An 18,080-nucleotide genomic window follows, 5' to 3' on the forward strand; every position below is an offset into this window, starting at 1 on the left:
TTAAAATTAACTTAAAAGTTAACTTTTAACAAAAAAATTAACTTCGTTATTTAACGTTTAACGCATTAACGATTTGGTGCCCACCTTTGGCTAGATGTAACATTAACTTTTTTTGCTGACTTTCCCATTTTCTATTATTTCAGGAAGTATAGGCATCTTGCATACAGATAGCTGGTAAGATGGCATTGGGGATACGTGGGAAAAAGTATTCGGGTTCCATTACCATCTTGTGCTGTTACCAAAATAAAAAATAAGTTTCCTAGCACACAATACAAAGGATTCGTTTTACCTGTTTTGAACTAAATTTTTATTTTTTTTTAATAAAACAGTTATTAAAAGTAATGCATGGAACATTTTTTAACTTTGGAAAGTTAGACTTATTAGTTGTTAAATCGGGTAATTTTTTGGGAAATTGCCATCCCCATATCTGGTCTTATGCAATTTTTGGACAAAAGTGGAGGCTTTTCTTGGGGGTACAACATACACGTGTGCCGAGGTTCATTTTTTCTGCCAGAAGCAATGAGAGGCAGCGGTATCCTGAAGATCGGTAACATAGTCTAGACTCTAGACCAGGGGTGGGCAATTATTTTTTCCGTAGGGCCACATTAAAGACAAAAAATTTTTGGCGGGCCGTACCAAAAGGCTCAGCTAATTTTGCCTAATATTAAACAGTAAATAACATTGTTTTGCCAAGCTAGTTAATATAAATATTATAGTTACGTAATAAAAAAACTAAGGTTGTCTTACACAAAATTTTATTTATTAAATCAAATTTCCAAAAACAATAAAAAAACAAAATGCGAACGTTTACACCAGCATTTTTTGCGTTTCTAAAAATATTTTCCCTCGTTTAATGGGAAAAATCTAGTCTTTGTTGGGCCTTAACAAGTGTGTCAAAGTCAGGCTTAATTTCAGAAGTGGAGATGCGAAGCACAGCTGACAGATGATCATCAGTAAGAGAAGATCTATATCTGGATTTCGTAAATTTCATCGTTGAAAATGTTTGTTCACAAATGTAGGTAGAGCCAAAGAGAACCAACATTTTCTGAGCATGTCTTCTTATATTTGGAAAGTTATCCTCCTTGAGAGAAGAGTAAAATTCCAGAAGAGATCCTGACTTAAAGTTTTTTTTCAGTACTTCATCAGACTGCAGGTCGATGAGTTCCAGCTGAACATCACCAGGAGCATCGTCCACATTACATGCGAAGGGAGAGGAAATCATGTGCATTTTATTTTCGATTTTTCTAATGTCTTCAAATCGCCTTGAAAACTCATCATGCAACGCCCCTAACATGCATGAGTACCTGTGAAGATGATTAGCTGATGGTGCGATTTCCTTTAGAGTTTTTATGTGAATAAGATTGTTACTCTCCAATTGGCTTGAAAGAAACATCATTTTTCTCATAAAAGCTTTTACCAGGCTGTGCATTTCATGAACAAAAAGGTCCTTGTGTTGCAGTTTGGTGTTTAGTTCATTCATCATTGCAGTGACATCAACAGAAAATGCAAAATCTGCCATCCATTCTTTATCTAAGAGCTCGGGAATGTGTTTACCTTTTTTATCACAAAACTCTCGAATTTCTGCTTTAAGTTCCCAAACTCTTTTTAGCACTTTTCCTAGGCTAAGCCATCTGATGGCTGTGTGGTAGCCGATATCACACTGCTCAGTCTCATGCTCCTCCAAAAGTGAGACAAACTGTCTGTGATTTAATGCTCGTGCTCTGATGAAGTTTACCATTTTAGTAACAACATCGATAACGTGGTTAATTTTTAGCACTGATTTGCACAACACGTGTTGATGTATAATACAATGCAAAAATATTAATTTCTGATCCGCGTCATTTTCGTTCACTTTATCTTGCATTCGTTTTAAAAGCCCAACATTTTTTCCGGTAAGATTTGGACAACCATCCGTTGTTACACCTGCTAATCTGTCCCACTTTAGTCCCAGCGTATTCATGCATTCATTTACTTCAATAAACAAATCGCGTCCTGTTGTTGTCCCTTTCATTGAGCGCATTGCTGCCAGCTCCACCGTTATCTTAAAGTCCGATGTTATCCCGCGGACAAATACAAGTAACTGTGCTGTGTCGCGAACGTCACAGCTTTCGTCCAAAGCCAAGGAAAAAAAATCAAAACCTGCCACTTTATGTTGCAGCTGAAGCATTAGATTTTCAGCAATGTCCTCAATCCTTCTTGTTACGGTTCGGCGGGAGAGCGGGACCTGCAGAAATTCTTCTTCTTTTTCAGGGCATATAAGTGCCACGGACTCCACCATACACTCTTTGACAAACTCTCCCTCCAAGAATGGCTTACTGTTTTTAGCAATTTTGTAGGATATCACGAAGCTAGTCTTGGTTGCTGCAGCTCTGGATGTATGTAGCTTTTTAAAACAACATTGTTGCCTCTGAAGCCCAGCCAACAAAGCTTCAGATGTTCGTGCCCTTTCGGTATCAGTCAAGTTTTTGTATTTTTCTGCGTGTTTCGTCTCGTAATGCCGACTTAAATTGTAGTCCTTAAACACGGCGCTCTGCTCTCCACAAGCTAAACATACAGCTTTACCTCCGATTTTAGTAAATAAATACTTAGCAGTCCAGTTTTCTTGGAAAACTCTGCATTCTGCGTCTATCTTTCTTTTTCTACCATCAGCAGACATTTTTAAAAGCAAAATTTGTTTTATGACAACATTTAATTTATGCGCTTGCTTTAATGTATGTATTGCGCAATGTACAAAGAAACAAAGGTTTCTTGTTAACGCAATAAAGGAAATACTATAATTGTTTCGTATGTTTACTAAAGTACGTTATGCCTGACTTAATTAATAATTTTATGTACAAGTTTATTAAAAGCTTTAAGTCAAATTTGTTAGGATTTAGAGGGCCGGACTTAATCAGCTGGCGGGCCGTATGTGGCCCGCGGGCCGTAGGTTGCCCACCCTTGCTCTAGACCGGTGTTTCTCAACCCCGAGTCCGCCGAAGGGCCTGGATGAGTCCGCGAGCATTGTTGCTTAGGGAATTATAATTCAGCCATTATCAGTAATTAGTTCATACTGTTTTAAAAATAAAACGCGGAATACAGTAGAATTCACTTACGATATTCTCGGTTAATACAGTCAGCCGCTTATTACCGATACATCCAAATTGCTTGGGACGGAATTATCCGATATATTTGCCATTACAAAAAACGGTTAATACGTTCCAGCTGCCGCTTAATACACCCGGTCCATACTGTTTTGATAAGAAAATTGTTTTTGACTATGTGCAAATAAACGGCAATCGTGACAAATTAAAGATACCGAATCCGATTTTTAGGTGCAGTTTAGGAAAGTTTGTTATTACACCTGCCGCTTTTTGCAGCCAAAATCGGCTGGCCCGACGTGGATGCATTGTAACCGAAACTACTGTATTCACTTTTTTTATATACCGTGTTTTAAAATCTTCCTTTATCTTTGTGATGTCATAATAAAGACATTTAGGGCGTTCTCCGTATTACCTTGTGTTGATTAATCAGCATATAATTACGAGAGTTGCACTGTATCAACAATGGTGAATTAAACAAATTAATTTAGAACATTAGTCATAGGACTTTAGAGCAGTTTCAGTTAAAGCAGTGTTGCAGATCTATTGCAAAATTAAGAAATCAATACAAGATAAGGACAACAGCTAAAAAGCTCGAGTTGCTTGACCTCTACAAAACCTTACCTACCGTTCATTAAGGTATCTTTGTGATGTCATATTAAAGAGTTTTAATTCGTTCTTTTTATCAGTCTGTGTTGATAAGGCAGCATATAATTACCGTAGTTACTTAAAAATGACTAAAAGAAAGCAAGAGTTTGCATATAATGATGAATACTTGAAGCTTGGATTTACTTCGATTGAGGTAAATGGCGAAGTAAGGCCGCAGTGTGTGATGTGCTTAACAGTCTTAGCTCACAGCTCTTTAAAGGAAGCAAAACTTCGTCGGCACCTAGAGTCAAACCATGGGAATTTTGTTAACAAAACTCTTGAAGTATTTAAAGAAAAAGAGCATCAGGTGAAGCGAAGTCGCATCGATCGCCCAACTGCTTGGGGAGGAATAGTATATTCTCACAGTCATGCAGTGCGTGCTTCTTTTGCAGTTGCATGGAAAATCGCACGTGCAAAAGCGCCTCACGCAGCTGGAGAAAATTTGATTAAACCAGCATCTGTCGAAATGGCCAGGATAATGTGCGGTGATGCTGTTGCTAACAAGTTGACAATGGTTCCTTTGTCAAACGACACCATCAAGCGGCGTATTGAAGAACTCTCAACAAATGTTCTGCAACAAACACTTGCTGCCGTAAAACGTTGTGGGGGATTTAGTTTGCAACTGGATGAGACAACAGATATCGTGAGTGATGCACAGCTTATGGTGTTTGTGCGATATTTTGACACAACTGATTTCGTGGAGCAGTTTTTGTTTTGCCGTCCACTTGCTAAAAAAACCACAGGAGAAGAAATATTCAAGAAAGTTGATTTTTTCTTTGAAGAACACGAGCTGGAGTGGTCTAATTGCGTGTCTGTTTGTGCTGATGGTGCTCCAGCCATGATGGGAAGTAAGAAAGGCTTTATGAGTTTTGTGAAAAAGAAAAACAATAACATTTCAGTTGTTCATTGTCTTCTTCACAGAGAGAATCTTGCAACAAAAGAAATACAAGAAGATCTTGCCATAGTTTTTAAAGAGGTTGTATCTGTGGTAAATTACATTAAATCTCGTCCTTTGAACACTCGTTTGTTTCGTGCTTTGTGTGCCGAAATGGAAGCGGAACATAGTGGGCTTCTGTTCCATTCAAATATTCGTTGGTTGTCACGAGGTAAAGTGCTTGAGAGAGTGGCTACCCTTAAAGATGAAACCCACACTTTTTTAAAAGAGCAAAATCATGAACTTGCTAATCGCTTTCGTAACGATGAATGGATTGCGAAGTTGCTATTCTTGTCTGATTTTTTCAGCCATGTGAACCAACTGAATCGTTCTATGCAAGGAAGAGAAAAACTATTTTTTGATGTTTTGGAAAGTATTGAAGCATTTAAAGGTAAAATAAAGCTGTGGATGCATCGAATGATAAGTCGAAGGTTAGCCGCTTTTCCAGCATTGAACTTATTTGTGGAAGAGAAAGATATTAATTTGGACGTCATTCTTCCCATCTTTCTTGAGCACCTTAACACATTTGTTTCTGAATTGGATCGATACATTCCTTCTAACGATCATTGCAAAATCTTTAATTGGGTTCGAAATCCTTTTCAGGTGTCAGCGCTAGAAGTTCATTCAGATATGGACTGCATTGCAGAACAGTTGCTTGAATTGCAAAGTCGACAGATGTGGAAAGACGAATTTAAAAAACTGTCTTTAACTCAATTTTGGGCAAATGTGCAGTCAATGGAGCCTAGTCTTTTCGAGCTCTGCAAGCAAGCTGCAACGGCTCTTTTGCCCTTTCCAACGACTTACTTATGTGAATCTGGCTTTTCAACACTGACGATGATCAAGACGAAATATCGCAATAGACTTCAACTGGAAGATGACATCAGATGTGCATTGGCAACCATAACACCGGAATTCGATAAACTTGCAATGCGAGTTCAAGGACAAGGCTCTCATTAAGTTGTGTGCTGAGCGAAAAACAGTTCTTGCTTTTTTTCGTCAATACTGTATTTAATTCCCCCATTTTGTAAAAAAGTGCGTTCTTTTTTTCGTTAATACCGTATTTAATGCCCCTATTTTGTGAAATACACTGCCTATTTAGAAATAAACAGCGCTTCCTTTTTTCGGTAGAAAGCTATAGAACTACCTTATTTTTATACTTATGGCTTGAGTCCGCGTATATTTAGGTCAGCTTGGAAATAGTCCATGGGCTAAAAAGGTTGAGAACCACTGCTCTAGACAAACAGCATGTTTTAGAATACTCTTAATAAATTTTGCCAATTTTAAAACATGATTATATTTTGTTATTTACTATAAGTTGATTTTTTCAGTATCTTTTGAATAACAAACCCTCCTGATTTTGCCCTTGGAAAAGTCACCTTGTGTTAAAAAACACCATTTCTATTTACAGCCTGCACTCTGTGTGCATTTTCATTATAATGCAAAGCTGCAAGCAAAGTTCTGCAATACAAGTTTTATACATTAAACAGTAAAAGTAATGTTTTATTAGTTTTGCGTTTAACTTACCTACAATGCATCCCTTCATAACTATGAGCTGTCATCTTTGGGGCAAATTAATTAATAACTGAATTAAATGCTTCAATTTTTGCCGTTTGTTAAGTTGGAGAAAGCTTTTTAATATCATGTAATAATTTTTTTTGAGTTAAAATTTCCTCTAGCTTATCACTGTCCTTATAACCTTTTTTAGTTTAATTAATGGCAAAACATAATATATTCACCAGGTATAAACCATTTTTTCCTTTTTTTAGTCTTCTCTGATAGTGAGGGATGGCTACAAGCAATATGCTCATAGTTGCCATTGTGATTATTGTGAATGTGATTTAAAATGCTTGTGAACTTGGCAATAATTTGTTCCTCATTTTTATATGGACTTGAAACAACTGACCAGTCAGTATACATGGCTAATAACGCTTTGTATCCATTCTTTAATCAAATTACACCCAGACAATTTCCCAGCATATTTTTTTTATGCAACATGCCAAATGTCAAAAAAATGATGGCAATTTAAATTTTCCGATATCCATTTTGCAATGGCAATATGTCTGTCAGTAACAATGGATTCAATACCAATATTTTTTAATTGAAGCCTTTGCATTAAGCGTTTTAAACCTTCTAGTTCCGTATTATTAGAACTTCCAACCTCGTTTTTCTGTAAAAAAAATTGTAAAATAATATAAATTTTTGGACACATAATTTTTGCATAATTTATACCTGTACAATCTAAATAACAATTATTTTTAGGGCCAAATCCATTGTTGTGTAGGTCCCAAATATTGCACCTCGTTTTTCTGTTAAAAAAATTGTAAAATAATATAAATTTTTGGACACATAATTTTGGCATAATTTATACCTGAACAATCTAAATAATAACAATTATTTTTTTAGGGCCAAATCCATTGTTGTGTAGGTCCCAAATTTTGCACTGTGGCCTGGACTATCTGACCTAACATCTCCACCTAAAATTCGTGGTTCCTCATATGAGCGAAGCACATCAAACAGGCTATTTTGTTCATGCGTCCAAACTCTACATATAGCAGGTTGCAAATATTGTTCTTGGTGACGTAAAAATGTCCTTCGGTACAAATTGATTTGTTATTGTGGCCGCTGTAATTAATCATCATGACACAATTTAAATAGTAGAAAAACCTGTAGCAAATGCTTTGTACATTCTTAAACTTGAAAAACCTTAAAATTTTTGTTGGGTTGGAGGCAGAAAAAAGGTATTCCTGATGAAATCAGAAAGTTTACAACAGGAACCCTTTCTGTAAATGCTTGGCTCTTCCATGCTATTGTATTTTTACAACAATGAGAGCTCCAATAACAGTTTGGATTATATTTGTTGTACTAAGCAATGTTGAACAACATGAACATTTTTTAAACAGTTTTAATAGCTGATGATTGCTCACTGGATACTGCTTATCGTCATCACTTACTTTGTCACTATCTCTAAAAAAAAACATAGTGGTATTTTGTCTCAATTTATGTTTTATATCATTTTGCAGTTTATTTTGATCTTGCTGCTGGCTACTCTGCTCAGAGGAAGTTGAAAAAAGATCTTGACTGTCATTAACGCTGATTTTATTATCTACGGTATCACTTGTAGATTGACTTGAAAATGGATATGCCACATTTGATAATTTTTAATTTGGTGGAGCATTCAAAAGGTTGCATTGTGTTGAGATGGTACACGATTAAGGAAAACATTGTGAACCTGTTAAATGTTATTAAACAGTGTGTGTAGGATAAATTTTAAAAGATGCTTTCCTTTTTTGCAGCTTGTTTGCGTTGACTTTGTTTTTTTTTAATCTCATAAGTTATTAAGGTTTGTTTTATAACATTTAATTTGTGACAAATGTGTAATTTTACCTTTTGACTTAACATATCTTGTTCCATTTCAGTTTCTTCCAGTTCAGTTACTTTATGTTCTATTTTATTTTCTTTATCGATTTCAGAATTAAGAAACTCTACTATTACCTGTTGATATGAGCTATTTTATGTTTTTAGTTATTTGTATCGTATGTGTAATGGTGAATAAATTACCCTGCGTCTTTATCTTTTTTTGCAGGCCCTTCTTATGCAGGGCTTTTTGGAGGCTGGACCTAGCAATTCAGGATATACAGTAGGAACAGCAGTTTCTATAAGTTTAGTTCCTGAATTACTATGACCAGCCCCTATTTTCCAACCGAAAGGACCCTAAAAATAACTTTTAACAAAATGTAGGTCTTAAATAACATCGTTTTTTGATGGTTTATATAGTACGGTCTTCGGATTAAAACGAAGCGTACCCATCTTGAGTTTGTTGCCTCGTTTTTAGGAAATAGGTGCAGACTTATGCCTGTGCTTCCTTTACTTGCACAGGCTGGAAAAACGCAGCGTCTTACCATTTTTAGACAGTAAATACTAAAAAATATTATTTTTCACGCCGTTACTAAACAATTCAATTTGTAGTCAGGGGCCCGCAGACACGTCACAATGGCTCTTGTAGGATTTAGTGCAATGCTTGGTTCACCGTCAATTTTTAGTTATAATACGTCATCAAAATTTTTTTTTCAATATTTCTCAATTAAAAAAAATTAATTTAGCATGTCGCAGGCCCTTTAAAGTTAATTCGGTAACAAATATTTCCTTTAATGTATTAAATGCTAAATAAGAGCAAAATTTAGTATGTTTTTTTTACTGCCGTCGTTTTGCCAATGATTTGATTTCCTTTTTTTAAAATATCAACAATCAAAATATTTATGTAATTTCTTTATGACGCGCTTGTGACGAACAAACAAATTGACGTAAACAATGAGATTGTTCAAGCAAAACGGCGGGCTTGCTTGGTAACCAAATTTTGTCGTCAAATTCAGTTTTTTGGAAATCAATTTGACAACAAACAAACAAAAATCGAAATATGAACCAGCAAATAAACAAAAAAAAAGGAAAAAACTTTTCCAAGGGTGACAAAACATTGTTACTAGAATGCCTAAACAACAACGGGAAAGGTTTCAGCTAAGGCAAAGAAATCGGCCTGAAATGATTTGGCATTTTATCTGAGCAGAGGAGTGCAAGTCAGCTCCAGCTGTGCTGGAAAAATATGAAGGCGGTTGCCAAAAACAAAAATCGCGTCATCGTTGTGAGGTTTTTCTGGGCCAAGTTGAGGAAAAATTATTAGCTTTATTGTGGCTTCATTTTAAGCCTATTTTAGTTACTACTCACAACCGTCGGGATATCGAATGTTGGCATACATAGGATTTATTCCTCTTTAGCTCAACTCGTTCAACTAAATCGTCGTTTTTGTTCGAACGAACGAATTTTCTTAAAAATACGTGAGTTGATTCACGAAGCCATGTAGGCAATGCTTTTCCACTAGGGGATCGCCTCTGAAAACTAAAAACAACAATGAGCGCAGTGCATGTAGAGCATTTGGCAAATTAGCTCCCACTGCGAGATAGGCAACTCGTTGGAATGTAAACATAAACGAACATTTTTCCATATAATTTTGAGAATTTCCGATTAGGTGGTAAGGGCTAGAAAGGCTGGTTGCAACACCTCGTTTTAACAAATACTCTTTTAATTCCGCTGATATAAATGACCTTCCACGGTCTGAGTAAATAAAACTTGGTAATCCGAACAAAGAAAATAATTGTTTGAAACAACTTATTACCGTAGCTGACGTCAAGTTTGGGCAAGGAAATGCAAATGGAAAACGCAAATACTCATCAATCACGGTTAAAATATAATTATTCCCTCGAATGAGAAGGTAACGAACGGGCCTTTAAAATCAACAGATATGCGTTCCCAAGCATCCATGGCTTTGATTAAAACTCCGTTACTGGATGTGTAAAATCGCGGTTTTAACTCCGCGCAGACTTTGCAAAAAGAACATACTTTTTAACATCTTCTGTAGAAAATGGCAGATTCTTAGACCGGACAAAATGAAGTAATCGTGTTACCCCTGGATGGCAAAGTCCTTTGTGTATTTCTATTAATGACGACGTAATTTGTACGCATCTACAATCTTATCCATCACTCGTTGAAAAGCTGGAACTCCATTGGTTACACCAAACGGAATTCTATTAAACTCCCATAACTTTTCATCAGCTTCAAAAGCAGTAAAATGTTTGTCCTCAGCTCGAATTGGGACTTGATGGTATGTCGATTCTAAGTCAAACGTCGAAAACCAAGAGTATTTATAGTTTCTTTTATCCGAGGAATTGGATAAGCATCTTACTCGGTATAAATATTTATATTTAACTAAAGGTTGTGCCCTCCATGGAGATATACTTGGCTGAATAATTCCTTCTTCATGCAATCTACGTATTTCATTAGCAATGTAATTCTTACATCTTTTTCACAGAATTTACGAGACTTTACAGCATTTGGACGACAATCTTGGCGTAGGTTTCAAAATAGCGAAGGCATAGCTGGCGCGGCGCCAAAGCACAAAATCCCGCTTGGTCACCAACAATCAAGGAACCCTCTTCCCCTCCAAACTTGAACACAACCTCTTTGTGAATTTTCTGAAAGTCATGGCCCAGTAATATATCGCAACACAAGCCTTTTATTACTCCTAGTTGTACATTGCGGTACATATTACCACCAAGTCGAAAGTTTGCTGAGCAATTTCCAATTGTTGAACCTTGATAATGTGGAACTGCATTTTCCTAGCTGTCAGTTATCGATAAGAGATGACAATTGCTGGCCTTCGGTATATGGAAGCCAGACAATTTGGTGCGCTTCGGATTGCACACAGAGAAGGCTGAAAAAGCGATGCAGCTACTGAAGGCGTCGATGAAGAGCGACAGACCTGCGCAAAATGACCCTTCTTTTTACATTTATAACAAATACCGTTACGAGCAGGACGGATCCGGCAATCATGAAGAGAATATCCACAAAACGAGCATTTTTTTCTGATCTTACCAATGCTGAAGCAACATTTCTGTCCTTGCTATCTTCTGAAATGCAAACATTATTTTCTTTCGTTGCAACTATTTATTGCATGCTATACGCCATTTTAATAAAAGTTCTTTGATTTTAGGAAATAGATGACCTCCCTTTGACGAATTGCATCCGGGTATACAGCAACATTGGGGCATTATTGTATTTAATAGCGAAATTCTTATTAATTATTAATAAACGTAGTAGGGTAATTAAAAATTTGCGAATTCAAGTTTAACAGTATATTTTGGTTTTAGAAAAATTAATGTGCTAATGCAGTTGAGGGATCTCTCCACAAGTTTATTTTTGCTAATGACAGGAAGTATATGCAAGTGGCCTACCGACAACTTGTGTGATGGGGTTAAGGGTATTTAGGTAAAAATATTTTTAAATGAAAAAATTTTAAAATTATTTTTAGGTCAACATTTTCTAGCGATGACTATAAAGAATTTGTATTTACTCTTTCACCACTACCCTAATGATAAAAACCTTTTTTTGTCTAACCTTTAAACAATGATTATATATATATCGATATATATATATATACTCTTTTTTAGGTGTTTGGATACAGCGAAGGTAAGTACTAAAATTTATAGAAATAGTTTTATTCTAAGCTTAAAAACTTGAGACATAATATACAAAAAATCGTACAATAAGTCTTTCATAATGTTTTGAAGTGCATATCCACCACATTTTCCTCTAGGAAATTTTATATTTCAATTGTACTTAACCTTGTTAGTTGATAAGATTGCAAAGAGTTTTGTTGTCCTATTGGTCACAAAAAATTTTTTGTTTAGGTACAGACATGAAAATCTCACAGCTTCAAATAGTTATAGACAGTACAATGATTTTGTTCCAAACTATTTGCGGAACAGACCACACAAAATTATAAAACAATGTATGCGTAACATAACCTCAGCTGCAGATGTTGTAAAGAAATCAGTTACTAACATAGAAGACAATTATTTTGTTAAAAAGCATGTCTTCAAATACTGTATGAAATAATATTTCATTCTGTTCCTAGATGTACTTGTATGGACTTTAAAAAACACTTTTTACCATGCAAACATATGTTTGCTGTGTTTAAAAAATACACAACAGTGTCCTGGGAGAGTCTTCCTTCATGGTATTTGAATTCACAGTTTATGGTTTTGGATCCTCACATTGTTGATTCTGATACCTCACAAAAGAAAAATGAAGCATTGCCGTGTAAAACAAACTTTAAGAAACCCGATTTAGATTTATCAATTACACAACCACAACAAAATAGCATAATAGAAAACCCAAAACGATCAACTCTAACAAGAATTTCTAAATCATTAACAACTATACGAGAGTTATCGTTTGATGTAAATTCAGAAAAAACGTTGTTACAGGCTGAAAAGACACTGAATGAGGTTATTGAGAATTTAAAAAATAATTGTCAACATGATTGCGATTGTTAGGTGTAGAAAAAAAGGTGCTATCGCAACCAAAAAAAAGGGTTAATCAGTTTGAAACTGCGGCTCATGATGAAATTCCCAGAAAGTACCCTAAAACTAACGAATTTCTGTCAAGACATGGCAAACATGCAGATTCAATGCGCAATCTGTACCGAGTAACTTCGTTGTTACCGAAAGGATCCCAGTTTCACGATAATGGAACTGATTTTCAAATTCCGCCTCCTAAAAAACCTTGTTTTAAAAGCAAAATAATAAAATGTCATATAAGCAAGTCAGTAGATAAAGAGAATAAAATTACTCCTTCAATCAAAACACTGAAAAAATATGGTTTGTTAAAAACACTTTAAAATTGGTCCTCATAATATTTCACTAGTAAATATTAAGTCTTTAGAACCCCTTCTTTCTACAGAAGAATTACATGTTTTAAAGAATTATGACTTGGGCTTTACCGAAGGTTGGCTGTATGATAAAATAATAAATAGTTACCTTCCCAGTCAAAAAAATTCAACTCGGCCGACCATCGGCGCATGCCCGATTATGCAAGGGCCATGCACGGGTCGCCAGCCTGGCCCATGGTACAGCCGTGCTTGGAAATGTTACATCGGCCGTGCTCGATTATGCGAGCATGGCCCATGCTCGATTAGCCGTGCACAGGCCAAACATAAAATCAAGCACGGGCCACGCTTGGTTTTACTAGTATTATGCTAGGCTTACTGTCGATTACCCGTTAATGCACCTGGTATGTTCTTTATTGCACGGTAAGGTTAATAAATCAATTAAGCGCATTAAGTAATAACACAAAAAAGAAAAAAATAATACTACATATAACACTGCGAAAAATAAAGTAAACGAACTACAAAAGATATAACACTACGTAAACAATCTCCCTTGAGAATACGAAAAAACCTTGCAAATATAAAAAAATTGTTAAAAGTTAAAAAATATACACCAAAATACAAAATAACAGTGAAAAAACATAACACAGCAAAAGTATAAAATTAAAACAGTCATTAAGTGCGCGTTTTTCGCCCTCCTTCCCAATCGGAAATTCCAATACAAACTTTTTGAACTTGAAGGCCAATTTCTTCCACAGTAGAATCTCTGTGTTTTGTTTCCTTTAGCACAGCTAAAAATAAAAAATTAATTTTAACCCACTGTAAAATTAAATTACTTTAAAAGCTTTTGTCTCAGCAGGACACTTTTTAAGCTTAAAACTAATGTGACAGATGCCTTTTTATATTGACCTATTTCACATGGGATGGACATTTAGTTATAAATAAGTTTTATTAGTTCAGTACTAAAGAAATACTACATAAATACAAAATAGATACCCACCTTGCCCAATTTTAACTGTATATATCTAAAATTTTAATGTTAAACCTTACCTAATAAAACTTCAAAAATTTTGTGCTCTTTAAGGGAAACTTTGGTCGTTTTTTTATTTTTATCTTTTCCAGTCCATGAAAACTGAAGACCAACACTTCGCTTTATTATCCTTTTTAAGAAGTTTCTTATGGTTTGCCGCAAATCTCTTGTTTCACAACAGTGGGCAAGAAATATAACAGCCTAAAAAAATACAAACGTTATCTAAAATAAAAGTCCAACTTTCATAAAAAAGGTAACTTAACATTAGGATGACTATGTGCAACATTTATTTTAAATTTAAAATTAAGGAAAAAGGCCTTAATAACATACATTCTTTTCAAATAACATCGGAATGTTGTCGTCGAGTTCCTCCATGGTGTTTGCTGGTTTCGGCAGCGAAACCACTTCGTGTTGTTTTTCAGCTAGAAACATATATATTACAAAAATTAAATTTTTTCAATATATTAATGATTAGCTAATAGATAATGTGAAGTAGCCTAATTAATAAACCTGCAGTAACTTCAAGTTCCACTTGAGAATCCAATTTTTCAAGGATTTTGTTGGATATATGAACCGAATATTGAACATTGTCCTCGATTCTTCCAACTTTTTCACTGATTGCTTTCACCTGCTTACCTAGGCAAGCCAATTCATGCCTCACCCCACTAATTGGAACAGGTTCATGCCTTTTTTGAGGAGAATAAGGCGAAGCAAAATTTCTGTGCCTAATTAAAAAAATAAATGTTAAATTTTAGGTAGAAAAAATTATATTGATAACTAGAAATAAAAATATATTTTTATACTACCAAAAATACTAATTTATACCTTTTACGGGGAGACTTTAAAGAATAAAATTTTTTTGGTGATTTCGGTGTTCTTCTTTTTAAATCACCAAACCTGAGCTCATGCTCCCCACTTGTACTTGATTGCATTTGTGTTTCTTGTGCCATGATTTGGTCATCTGCCGAGGACATTGACAAATCAACAGTAGCATAAGTTTTGCTACAGGCACGTTCATATGTTGCTAAAAAGAGTAAAGTTACCAATATTTAATTTTTGAATTAAACACAAAGAAAACTTTAAAAAAGAACAAACACTTACATGCTTCGGCTAGTACAACACACGCAAAGCTCTCAAAATCATCCGTTGGCTCCATGGATTTGCGAGCCATTTTTTGAATTGTGGTACCTGCAATCGGGTGCCTGGGCCAGTAACACACCTCGTTGTTTACCAACCAACACATTGGGATCACATCATTTGACCCATCCTCAAATGAAACTGCAACAAAGTTTTTCATCTTTTTGGAAATAGAAATACAGATTAAATATAGTTTTAGTAAAATAGTTCTTTAAAAAAACATCAGATTAATACATAAATAATACAATTATAACTATAAGATGTAAATTAATGACCAACGGTGTGAATTAGGTCAGCAGCAACAAATTTTGTTTGAAAGGGTAAAAGGATACACTTGCATGCAACATCCTTAATGTTTACAAGTACAAAAGAAGTGGACAGGTTACACACTAAATAAATTCCTACAGATTTAGAAAAAACAGGTTTATAAAATAAATTTTCAGTTTGTTTAAAAAATGTCAATGCCAAATAAGTAGTACTTCGGTTTTTAATTATGTCCTTAATAATTCCAATTTTATCAGCAACTCTAACACAGGAATCATTTTTTGTTAATCGCTTTAATATACAATGGTTTTTGAGAGTTACAGTGTTAAAATGTGTTGTTTCATTGGAGGGAAGACTCGATTGTACAATCGCCTCCTTATTGCCAGAAAAAATTAATGAACTCAGTGGTTGAAATTTTAAAGAGTTTGTAACAATGTTTTCATTTCTGTGATGTGCATAAACTGCAACCTGTTGAAGAGGTTTATATCCACTTCTTACAGTATGTTTAAACATACCCAAATAACTTTCAAACGGAAAAGCGCTTATTTTAGCTATTGAACCATAATTTATATAATCATCAATTAAATGAATCACAGAGTGTACATTATAAGACATGAATGCTGGACCAAAATAAATAACACATTCATTTGAAAACTCTATCAGCAACATTTTACACATTTTTATACAATCTCCATTGCAACCTTCCTTTAAAAGAAAGCGCATCACCACAGATAATTTAAGAAAATGAATATACTTATCATTCGATAAAATATTTTTGTTATTTAACAATACACAGCCAACATATAACAAAAAAAGGCGAAATTCTGATGCCTTCCAATAGGCATTTCTATTAAATTCAGTTGGAATATTTTTTTGGTATAAAAGTATACCAGCTGATAGCTCCTCAAGGCTATTGCGAGAAAGTTTGGCTTGGAGTTGTCTGTTAATAATTAATTGTCAACATTAACAACTTTATATTATTGATTATTAATGAAAAGTTAATAATAAAAATATACAAACAATTGTAACAAAAACAGTAAATTTATATTTAAGTATGTTAATACAAAAAACTAACCTTGGTATTCCCTTCCACCATAAAAGCATTCGTTTCATAATGCCCAAATAGCAAAGGTGCATATGATCCAGTACAAAATGAGAAACCATTTGAATTCCGAAACCAGCTAATACAGAATGCCCTCTATGATGTTCTTCATCTACTTGAGTTATAAAACTGCTATCAGTTCTTTTAACTCCATTAGGTGGATAGAGGCACACCCTTCTGTTAAGGTATTGCCCCTTAACAGTGCATCGCTCACAGCTGTTGTATCCAGTATGTGATTTAATAACTTTCAAAGAAGATCTGGCAGGAGCATCACAAATAAAAGTTATCTTGTTTTTAGAGAATAGTTTTTTATTGTCATATATTAAATCTTCTTCCAAGGAATTTAAATCTTTTAGAAACTTGCTCAAAAAAACTTCAACTGGGGGCATTTCACGATTATAATTTTTTTCAGTGCAATATATTCCAGCACAAATGGGGTACATAGCAATTTCATTAACAGTTAAAAGAATTGGATAGATTTTGTTGATATTGATCAATAACTTAAAATCAGTATCTTTTTCTAAAAACGAATTTAAAATGTTTTTTAACGCTGGCTTCCAAGGTAGGTGTACATATTGGCCACAAGAATTCATTGTTTCATAGGCAAGTTGCGGTGGAGGAAGCAATGTATTGTAGGATTTTGGCAATTCAGGATGAAATTTGTTTAAACGAAAAAGAAGATGGTTTACAGCCAATTTTGGAACACTTTTTTCTTCGAGGATCCACTCAATTAAGATTTGGCGAATGTTTAGTGATTGAGAGTCTTCTGGTAAAGGGTATTTACTTAAAAGGTTTTCTTCATCACTTAATTGCTTGACCAATCAGAATTTGAATTACAGCTACTAGACAGGCTAGACAACTCTTTTTCTGAATCCTCTGGGGGTGGTAATGTAAATGGCTTTTCCAAAGATTTTTCAACATTAATTGGATTAAAGTTTGAGTGCTGTACAGTAATTCCAGTACTTGTGGAAGGCTCAGGTGACTGCGACCGTACAGACTGCAACTGATTAATATCTAAACTGGAACCTGTAACAGCAACAGGGACTGCAATTTTAGAACGTAACAGTTTTTGGTTTTGTTTTCTCCTTCTCCATTTTTGCTGACGACTTAGTTGGTTATACTGTTTATATTGAGGTCTTGAATGTTTAGGCATATTATCAGATTATTGTTATTAAAAACAGAATCTAAATTACTTTAAACAATTAACAAATAATACAAACTGAACGACTAACATAACAGGCCTACACTAAGCTTAATACACAAACAAATGAAATAAAATTCAACTTAACTTAAATAAACTGAAAAAATAACGTCTTCTTTGTCCCTGTAAATTTTTTTAACACTTAAAATTTGGCGCGTTAATGCAGAAAAAAGGCGATAAGAGAGTAACACTTCGCTAACTTTTTCTCTTTTGGTTAACACTTCGCTAACTTTTTCTCTTTTGGTGAATGTTATGTGCTATCACTTTTCATGTAATAAAACTCGAAGAAAAAAAGGCTTAACAAAACTTTAATAATACAGAGGCTGAATATCTAGTTCTTTTTACAACCAAAAATATGTCGTTTTTCGTTTAAATTAGTTAAAATGGTCTGTAGTTTGCTCAGAAAATTTATTAACCGTTAATGAATTAAGTGTTTTCTGGTGCCATAAAAGACAACAGGATTTCGCCC

At 34.6% G+C, this 18,080-nt stretch overlaps 3 protein-coding genes and 1 long non-coding RNA gene across 4 annotated transcripts; 1 reads left to right on the forward strand and 3 right to left on the reverse strand.

Annotated features, from left to right (window-relative positions):
- Nucleotides 1-850: 850 nt before the first annotated feature.
- On the reverse strand, nucleotides 851-2,656 carry LOC145755808 (general transcription factor II-I repeat domain-containing protein 2B-like). Its single transcript, XM_082572051.1, has one exon. It carries the CDS (start codon nucleotides 2,654-2,656, stop codon nucleotides 851-853), a length of 1,806 nt encoding a protein of 601 aa, XP_082428177.1.
- Nucleotides 2,657-3,810: 1,154 nt separating this feature from the next.
- LOC145755809 (SCAN domain-containing protein 3-like) lies at nucleotides 3,811-5,616 on the forward strand. Its single transcript, XM_082572053.1, has one exon. The coding sequence runs from the start codon at nucleotides 3,811-3,813 to the stop codon at nucleotides 5,614-5,616; it is 1,806 nt and encodes a 601-aa protein (XP_082428179.1).
- Nucleotides 5,617-14,254: 8,638 nt separating this feature from the next.
- LOC145755549 (uncharacterized) lies at nucleotides 14,255-14,831 on the reverse strand. The gene is made up of 3 exons (XR_014284219.1): nucleotides 14,733-14,831; nucleotides 14,418-14,632; nucleotides 14,255-14,329 (listed from the first exon to the last, which is right to left on the reverse strand). It is a non-coding gene; the product is annotated as an uncharacterized LOC145755549 (long non-coding RNA).
- Nucleotides 14,832-15,311: 480 nt separating this feature from the next.
- LOC145755810 (uncharacterized) lies at nucleotides 15,312-17,589 on the reverse strand. Its single transcript, XM_082572054.1, has 3 exons — nucleotides 17,259-17,589; nucleotides 16,384-17,193; nucleotides 15,312-16,248 (listed from the first exon to the last, which is right to left on the reverse strand). The coding sequence occupies exons 1-3, from the start codon at nucleotides 17,561-17,563 to the stop codon at nucleotides 15,312-15,314; spliced, it is 2,052 nt and encodes a 683-aa protein (XP_082428180.1). The 5' UTR covers nucleotides 17,564-17,589.
- Between the last annotated feature and the right edge of the window lie 491 nt (nucleotides 17,590-18,080).

The sequence above is a fragment of the Corella eumyota genome, chromosome 6 (assembly GCF_963082875.1).
Source record: "Corella eumyota chromosome 6, kaCorEumy4.1, whole genome shotgun sequence".
Classification (NCBI taxonomy): Eukaryota; Metazoa; Chordata; class Ascidiacea; order Phlebobranchia; family Corellidae; genus Corella; species Corella eumyota.